Below are 9,118 nucleotides of genomic sequence, written 5' to 3'. Positions count from 1 at the left end.
CTGGAGGCAGAAACTCAGGCAGGGGCCCTGGAGCACACTGACTACCAGCCTGTTCCTCAAGACTTGCTCAGTCAGCGTAAGTATACAACCCAGGACCACCTGCCCACAGGGGGCTGGGCCTCCCACATCAATCAGTAATCAAGAAAACGAGGCAGGATGTAGTGGTGCACGCACGCTTTGATCCAGTACTCAGAAGGCAGAGGAAGGTAGATCTCTCTGAGTTCAAGGCTAACCTGGTCTACAAAACAAGTTACAGGACAGCCAGTGCCACACAGAGAAACCCTGTCTCAACAAACAAAACCACCAAAAAACAAAAAAGAAAAAAAGATGCCCCACAGGCTAATCTGATGGAGGCATTTTCTCAATTAAGTTTCCCACTCACTCACTGAAGTGACTATAGCTTGTGTCAGGGTGACATACAAATTAACCAACATAGTGGGTAAAGACACCAAGCCGGATGACCTGAGTTCAGTGTCGGAGAAGGACCATGGTGGAAGGAGAGAACCAACTCGCATAAGAAAAGGTGTGAGGTCACCTGCCCTGCATGACTGTGAACTTCATCTTCATCTGACTCGGCATTTGACCCCTGCTCAGCCACATCAGTGATGACTGCTCTGTGTGTGTGTGTGTGTGTGTGTGTGTGTGTGTGTGTGTGTGTGTGTGTCTGCGTGCACACATATGTGCAGAAGGGGAATACTGAGTGTGGGTGGGTGAGAAATTTATGACTGTGAGCTGAGTGACAGGCACAGCACTGATGAAGAGCAGGAACGCACGTCAGGGACAGTGCCCTGAACTATTGACTGTCACTTTTGTCATTGTCACTGCTCAGGTTGGGGTGTTGTGATGACAGGGAAGTCTGAAGCCGCCAGTGTTGGTCTGAATGAACCCCAGGGCCTCGCCATACCTTCTGATCTCTGCACCCTTGGGCCTGCTGCATTTGGAGATCTTTGTGGGTGGTGAGCTGTAACTGGGGAGGCTAGTCACCCACCCACCCAGCTGCCGTGGGTGTACTGTGCTACCTATTGGCATCTGGGTATAACCAGGTGACACAGCAGGGCTGACATGCAGCGGCCCCCGGCAAATGTGAAGAGCAAAAGACCAAAGCAGAGTGAGTCCGCTGGCCACGTCAGACATGTGGAGTGACTGTCCCTGTGGAGAGGCCCAGCCTCAGACAAGGCCACACTCTTAGGCTGACAGCTCTAGGGTCTCTGCCCTGAAGAAACGCCCAACTGAGCGCCCTCCACTGCCAGAATCCTCCATCACCCATCACCTCCAACCTGGACAGGGCCACAGGTGTCACAGGGCCCAGCTCCATGCTGAGTCCTTCCTCACGGCCCCACTGAAGCCCCAGGCTGCTCTAGTGTGTGAGCAGCCACGCACTCCTCTCCGTTGATCATAGCCTCCCCAGACAAGACACGCAGTGAGGGCCGGCTTCTCACCATGGCCCATGTGGCCCTGCAAGTGCCTCTAAGCCCTAACTGCTGCCTCCTTCTCCCTCCTTCTCTGTGGCCCTGGTCCACCTGTTCCTTTGCACCTGTTTGTCATCCTATTTCTTCCAGACCTTGTTTTATTTTATCCACAGCATGTGGCTTGAACCTAGTACCTCACACTTGCCTGGCAAACCCTTGGCTCCTGACTTCTTTTGAACTCATTCACTGACACACTCAAGCCTTGAACCATCAGGCTTCCTCCTCTCAGGCTCCCAAGTGTCTGAGATTTGGGTCTGTGCATACTGGATTCCTCCCGCAGCGGCAGAGGCATCGACCCTGACCACACTACCACACAACCCAGCACTCTGAAGCCACTTACCACTTTTCTTCTCCCTGTAGAGAAAGCCCCAGGAGGGCAGGCATCCTGGCGTTTGAAGTGTACACTGGGTGTTTCATGCTTTCAGAGAAATACCTGGGATTACGTCTCCTTACCTACCCTAGCCCTGCTCTTCCTGCCTTTTGCCTTAACCGGGTTGGTGTGAATTCTTACTCTCCTGGGGATGGAACCTAAGGCATGTGAGGCAAAGGGTCCTGGTGCTTCCCTCCCCCCTCCCTCTTTACTTCCTTTATGCTTCTTTGGTTTTGTTTTTTGAGACAGGGTCTCATGCTGCCCTTGAATTTGCTCTGTAGCTGAGGATGATCTGAACTTCTCTCTCTTGTTTTCGTTTGGTTTGGTTTGGTTTTGGCTTTGGATTTTGAGACAGGGTTCTCTGTGTAGCCCTGCTGTCCTGGAACTTGCTCTGTAGACCAGGCTGGCTCACAAAGATGGCATGTGCCACCACAGCCCCAAAGAGAAATCCTGCCTCGAAAAACCAACAGAACAAAACATGGCCAGGTGGGAGTCTTTCTGGCAGAAATGGTAGGAATAGAGCCTGTCACAGAAGGCCTTCTGCTGGGAAGATGACCCCACCCCCTTCCCACTCCTGCTGCATTCAGCCTGCTCCTCAGGGTCAGTGCCCCCTGGATCTTCCTGCCATCTTTCTTGGAGCACAGTACTAGGTTACCCACTGCCCGTGTGCTGTTTTCCTCCCTCTACCCCACATCACTTTTGAGCTGCATTCAACGCTTCTTGAAATGGCCAACCTTCCCTCTCCTGTGTCCCTGCAGCCACAGCTCTTCAGCAGTATACCACAAGGAACATGCTTCCTGCTGACTGACAGCCCCGGAACCCCGACCCAGAGTCATGCATCTTGTTCTCCGTGACGCTCCCCTGACCCCACCCGACCCAGTGAGTCCTAGTCTCAGCACTCCTGGCCCAACACTCCACTCCTGCACCCCGACTCACCCAAGGCACTAACTGATCCTCCAGGCCTGGATGGCTCCTTCCCTGATGCCCTCACCAGCGCATACAGCTACTGTTTTTCCTTGGTGGTCTCCAACAATACAGAAAATGGTACCAGGCAGTCAGGGAAGCTGGCAGCTCCCAAGGACTACTCAATCCTCCAGGTCTGCAGTCCCCCCACCCCCACCCCCCAGCCTCTTTTCCTCATCACACCTGTACCATCCTGACATCTCCTTGGCTTCTCTCTGGACCTTCAGCTGGTTGACAGCTCTAGAAACTGCTATGGAATCCCACCATATACACCCTGACTCCATCATGCTCAGGATGTGCCCAGTGTCCTTCCTGTCCCACAAGCCCTAACCAGTTTCGCTGCTGAGGCTGTGACACGCATCTTACCTCACCAGCTCTGCAACTCCACCTCATAAGACTCCACCTCGACCAAGTAAGGACCAGGCAGCAGCCTTCTCTCCCAGGACACACTGTGGACTGAGAGCGGCTTCCCAGCACCCAGACAGCTTGCTTAGAGATCTCTCATTCCACCTGTCTTGTTCCCAGTGCCGACGTGCAGGGCTGTGTCCTCTATAGTAAAGAAGAGAAATACTTGGGGTGGTGGTGGTGCTCGAGGGATAGCTCAGTGGTTAAAAGCACAGACTACTCTTGCAAAGGACCGGGGTTCAATTGCCTGCAACTGCATGGTGGTTCATGACCACCTGTAACTCCAGTTCCAGGTGAGCCAATGCCCTCTTCTGGCCTCTGTGGGCACCAAGCACACAGGTTGGGCACAGACATTCAGGTGAAATATCTGTACTTATGAAAGGAAGGAAGGAAGGAAGGAGGAAGGAACACAGAACGCTGGGGCTCCATTGGTGGAGAGCTGGCTGCATGCACGAAGTCCTAGACACTTATCTCAGCACAATATAAGCTGAGTTTGGTGGTGCACATTTACAAGAAGTTCAAGGTCACCTTCAAGTACATATACAGAACAAGTTCTGTGGCCAGCCTGGGCTACAGGGGACTGGAAAACAAGACAAAGCAAAATGCACACACTGCAAATGCAAAGCCTCAATTCATAACCATGTGTGAGCAACCCAGGAGTGCCCATAGAGAATGTTCTAGAACCAAATCCAATTAAGGCTCACTGTCCCTCCATATCATTGTTGTCCCCTGTGTGTGGAATTCTACGGAGGAGGGAATCTCCCTGAAAGGCAGTTAGACAGATACACGACCACCAAAGTTTGGTTATTGAATATGTATTTTTACTGAAAAAATCATTCATAAAGTAACATACAAAAATGTACAAACACATGAGTGAATAATGTAATGACAAAGGACTATTTCTGTGAAAAGTGTTTCTTAAAACATCTTTAGATTTCAGTGCAAAAATGTACCCCTGGCACCTTTTAAAACAAAGAGCAAGCTCAAAACAAACAAGAGTGGTGATGGAGTAAGCTAGCTGCACTCAATGCCTCATCAGTGGTATGGGAGAGTCAGTAATGCGCCGCTGCTCCACTACTGTCCTCTGAGGAAGGGAAGCACTGACAAAGGGTCCCTGTTTTAGCAAAATTAAAGTTTTGCAAATACCTCCTCTCCCAAAGAAACCCTGTATGAAGAGGGACCTTCCACAAGGAAGTCAAAATCAGGTCGGTTTAGGGGTCACTTGTCCATAGCATTGAATAATTTCAGCTGCCAAAATACACCAAGGTCATACTTGTCATTTTCTTTATGCATTCCCTGACCTAACGTGTGGCCTAGTGGTATGGTTTTAACTGTGACATTTCCTACTCAGTGTGTGACTTGGTGGACAATGATCGACAGTACCCACTAAGAGTCCACACTAAAAACAAACTAGGACATGATTGCAAAAGAATATAAGCGACCCTACTTTGAGCAGTAAAAAGACCTTTTCTTTTGTCCCCAAATCGGCATTTTGTTTCTTAAATCAAGTATCAGCCTTTGGCTCAAAATGGTACCCTGTGGCAAGTGTGAGAACGCAGAGCTTCCATCAGGACATGTGCCGCATGTACCACTGTCCCTCCCTGGAAGCCCCTCCAACGGACACCATGGCTCTACCACGCTGAGAGCAGCTCCTGGCCTTTGTGTGAGGGGGTGAGGCTGGGCCCATGGCTCAGTGGCAGAGCATTTCCTCGCATCCTAAAACCATGGGTTTTGTTCCCAGTACAGTCAAACTGACAAGAGAAGGGCAGAGGGTTGAGACTGGGACGGACACAATCTTTATTGCTGTGTGTACCGTAAGACAAAAGGCAAGTCAACGCAGCCGTGCAGCTCCTCGCCCAGTGCAAACAGATGACGTGGCTCACCAGCGCTCTCAAGGGCAGGCACCTGCTCTCTCATACGAGCGGGAAGCACTCTGCAACACCATCTGTTCCCTAGATACCACTCTATTCTACAAAAAGAACAAAAAGCAAGAAAAAAAACACCCCAAGGCCTGGCCAATCACTCCCACAGTCTGTGGGGGTCATCTGTCCGCAGAACCAACTGTGCAATGCTAACCCCCACCCCACATATCTACACGCCCAACCCACCCATGTAAACCATAAACACAGAGGGTGCTGAAGGCAAAGAGGCAGCGAGCAGAAGCTGGAGGCTGGAGGAAAGCATTCCTCACCACACACAGACCCTGCGTTAGGGACCGAGGGCGGCAGCTGAGCAGACACAGGAAGGGGGCCCCCTTTTGAATGCAGTTTAGGAATTACTTCAGGAAACAGGGGGAATCTGCTGGGCTGCCGGTCAAAGCTCTGGTGAGATCTCACCTGGCCCCTGGCTGGCATGCACCCCACCCCCCAGTGCCACCTGCTCCCTGGCTGAGCCCCTCCCAGTCAACTGCTTCTTAGCTCAGCGTGGCATCCTCCCAGAAACCAAAAAAGGAAACAGAGAAATCACTGAAGGCAGCTGGTCATGCAGGCACAGCTCTGGGAAACTGTGGCCAAGTTCCAAAGAAAAAAGGGGGAAGTCTGTGTGTGAGATGTTGAAGTGACCAAAAAAAAAAAAAAGTAGTCCAGAGAGCTGTAGTCTGCTACACAGCACAGGTTGGCCTGGAACTTGCTATGTAGCTCACACTGGCCTCAAACCTCCTGTTCTCCAGCCCCTGCCACCCACACTGGAGTGACACGCCTATGTCCTGCACCCTGCCTCCCCACCCACCACACATCCCGGCTCTTGCAGGGGTCTGCAAGAGGGGAGAGCACTGTGCCCCTAACAGCAGTTCCAGCTCCGCTGTTGAGTCTGCAGGAGGAAAACCCTATAGAGGGGGAGGGGAGGGGAAGAGGGCTGTAGTGATAGGAGGTTCTTTGTTCTGCCCTGCATCAATTTCCTTCCCAGCTGACAGGATCTGGGAGATGACACTCAGCTGCATGGGAACTGAGCTGTGTTTTCCACCCAAGGTGATCTAATATATGAAGCCCTCACTTTGAAGTGGAGCCAGCTATAAAATTAAAAAGGCATTTTACATGGCTTATTTACAATTACACTTCTTCAAGAAGTGACTGTTATGTGTCTATCACCCAGGTCCCTCCCCTCCACCCTTAATCTCCATCAAAAAACAAAACAAAACAAAACAAAACAAAAGCCCTAAACTAAACTAAATGAAAACCAAAGAGAACACCAGAGATGTAGAGAACGGTGTGGTGGCCCATCTGCTTCAAGCCAGAGGTGGCTGGCCATGGTGACCTCTGGGCCCTGCCATCCATCTATCCAAGGGGCACCTAGCCTGGCCCTGGAATCCTAGAGGTTGCAGCTGCGACAGGACCTGGGTTGGGACGGAAGAGAGCAGCAGGGCAGACATCTGTCTTGGAGAATAGAAGCCAGTGCCGACGACAGGTGTGCCAAGCCTCCTGTCCCTGTTGGGTCCTACAGTGAAGGCCTTTGTGCATGTGCTCTGTGACAGTTTTCTGGAACCCTATGGTCCTGCGCTCCACTCTCCTTCGGTCCTCTTCCTTTGCTGACCCCCAGGATGGTGCATCACAGCCCTTCCGAGGGGGTGGTGGGTAGGCGAATGCGGTTTCTCCCCACATCTCAGTACTCAGTCACCTGAGCCAGCTCGGGTGTCAAGTTGACAGTTATGTTTTTATACAAGGCGTCGTACGTGATATTTGCACAGTAGTTCAGGTTGTTGAGGCCATCCAGCCCTTGACGCTCCTTTGACTTCCTCAGCAGAGCATACCTAGAAAGCCAAAGATGGACAGGGACTCAGAGCCAGCATCCCAGCTTACACAGCCAGGGCAGCTGCAGGGTCAGCCTTACAGCAGCTCATCTCACGCCTCTCAGGCCCAAAGGGATGGAGGCTGCAGAGACTAAGCCAAGGTCAGACTTGGGAAACCCAGGGAACCTAACAAACAGGAGGGGACAAAAAAGCAGCCAGGCTTAGAGCCATGTCACTCTCCTGGAGAAACCTTCACAGCACAAAGGTTAGCAGAAGGTGACCCCAATTCTCTCTGGCTGCAGAGGAGACCCAAGTATATAAATCTCACCAAAGGTCATCTAAAAGATCTGCCTTGGTTAATCAGAACAGACACATACCTGTGAGGCCCAGCCACATGGCCGGGACAGCCAGTGATCTCAGCACTTAGGAGGCAAAGGCAGGAGAGCCAGAGCTAAAGGCCAGGCTGGCTACATAGAGACACTGCCTCAAACAGCAAAAAACATAACAGGCTTGGCCGAGAAAGCTGAGGAAGGAAAGTGGCTGAAAGCCACTCTGAGGACATCTGTACAAGGAGCCAATAAGCAGACCAACCTTCCAAGAAACTGGACCTCCCCTCGATGGTGGTGAGGGATGGACTTGTATTTTCCTGTGTCCCCTTCTGGCCGGCTCACAGAATAGCCTGCATTTTGTACCCTGTCCAAAAGGAAAAGGATAGCAATAAGATACTGAAGACCCAGAGGGCAGTAAACACTAAGACACTTCATAGTGTCTCCAGCAACAACCTCCAAGCAAGCACCTTCTCACTCTTCTAACTGATCTGTACTTTAACCAGTTAACACTTTGTGTGTGTGTGTGTGTGTGTGTGTGTGTGTGTGTGTGTGTGTGTGTGTGTGTGTGTGTGTGTGTGTGTAGGCAGGGCTACTGCATGCTAGGATGGTAGAAAAATGTTCCATCCCTGAGCCACAGCCCAGCACCTGTCACAATGTGTTTCTTGACTGTGTAGTCACACTAGGCATTTAATTAATCTGGAGAGATGCCTGCACGTGTGAACAAAGGATGGCATATTCCCATCGAATGCACACAAGCAGAAGATTAACAAGCTTTTCTTTTCTTTTTTTTTTCTTTCTTTCTTTCTTTTTTTTTTTTTTTTTTTTTTTTTTAGTTTTTCGAGACAGGGTTTCTCTGTGTAGCCCTGATTATCCTGGAACTTGATCTGTAGACTAAACAAGCCTTAAACTCACAGCTATCACCAGCCCCTGCCTCCCGAGGGCACCACCACACCTAGCTTTAACTAGATTTTTTTTTTTAAATTTTGATGTGCATTGGTGTTTTGCCTGCATGTGTGTCTGTGTGAGGGTGTCTGATCTTGGGAGTTACAGACAATTGTGAGTTGCCATGTGGGTGCTGGGAATTGAACCCTGGTCCTTTGGAAGAGCAGTCAGTACTCTTAACTGCTGAGCCATCTCTCCAGACCCTTAACTAGCATTTCTATCTGAGGCAAGACCTTGAAATTGCTATTGAAAATGATGGTTTAGGGGCTGGAGAGATGGCCCAGTTGAGAAAGTGCCAAGCACGCAAGCATGAGGACTTGAGTTTGGATCTGCAAGAACTCATGTAAAAGCTGGCACAGTGCTGTGTGGCTATAACCCCAGCACTGGGCATGGGAAGAGAGGGACAGACAGTTGATGTCTGGAGATCAGTGCTAGCTAGCCTAGTTGAATCAATGAGCTCTGGGTTCTATGAAAGACTCTGTATAAAAAAAAACAAGGCGGAGGGCCACTGAAAACAACCCACAATGCTGCAGAGACACAGCTGTGAGCAGGTCACCAGGCAGTCCGTGCCCACCTTGGGGAGGTTCCACCGACATCGGCACTTAGTGCACAGAACCAGAGGGAACCATTGCTATAACATGGCTCAAGAGCCCTTTCACACTGCATTATGAACAAATTAATATTTTAAAATATTTGTTTATTATGTATACAGTATTCTGCCTGCAGGCCAGAAGAGGGCATCAGATCCCATTATAGATGGTCATGAGCCACCATGTGGTTGCTGGGAATTGAACTCATGACCTTAGGAAGAGCAGTCAGTGCTCTTAACCTCTGAGCCATCTCTCCAGCCCCTCATATTCATTTCTAAGACCTTTTCTAAGTACCAGTGCTAGGACACTACCTTCATGCATAAGAA

The 9,118-nt window shown here is 50.5% G+C and overlaps 1 protein-coding gene across 6 annotated transcripts in view; it reads right to left on the bottom strand.

The window, feature by feature from the left end:
- Window positions 1-4,006: 4,006 nt before the first annotated feature.
- Window positions 4,007-9,118, bottom strand: part of B4GALT5 (beta-1,4-galactosyltransferase 5) — a 55,856-nt gene continuing 50,744 nt past the window's right edge. For all 6 annotated transcript variants that reach the window (XM_084777198.1, XM_084777193.1, XM_084777194.1 and 3 more), the window contains 2 exons: window positions 7,523-7,624; window positions 4,007-6,952 (listed from right to left, as the gene is read on the bottom strand). In XM_084777198.1, coding sequence (XP_084633324.1) covers window positions 6,805-6,952; window positions 7,523-7,624 — 250 coding nt within the window. In that variant the 3' untranslated portion in view covers window positions 4,007-6,804. The remainder of the gene's footprint in view (window positions 6,953-7,522; window positions 7,625-9,118) is intronic.

Source organism: Acomys minous, assembly GCF_964271855.1.
Source record: "Acomys minous genome assembly, chromosome: 3".
NCBI lineage: Eukaryota > Metazoa > Chordata > Mammalia > Rodentia > Muridae > Acomys > Acomys minous.
This window is presented reverse-complemented; position numbering and strand designations above follow the sequence as displayed.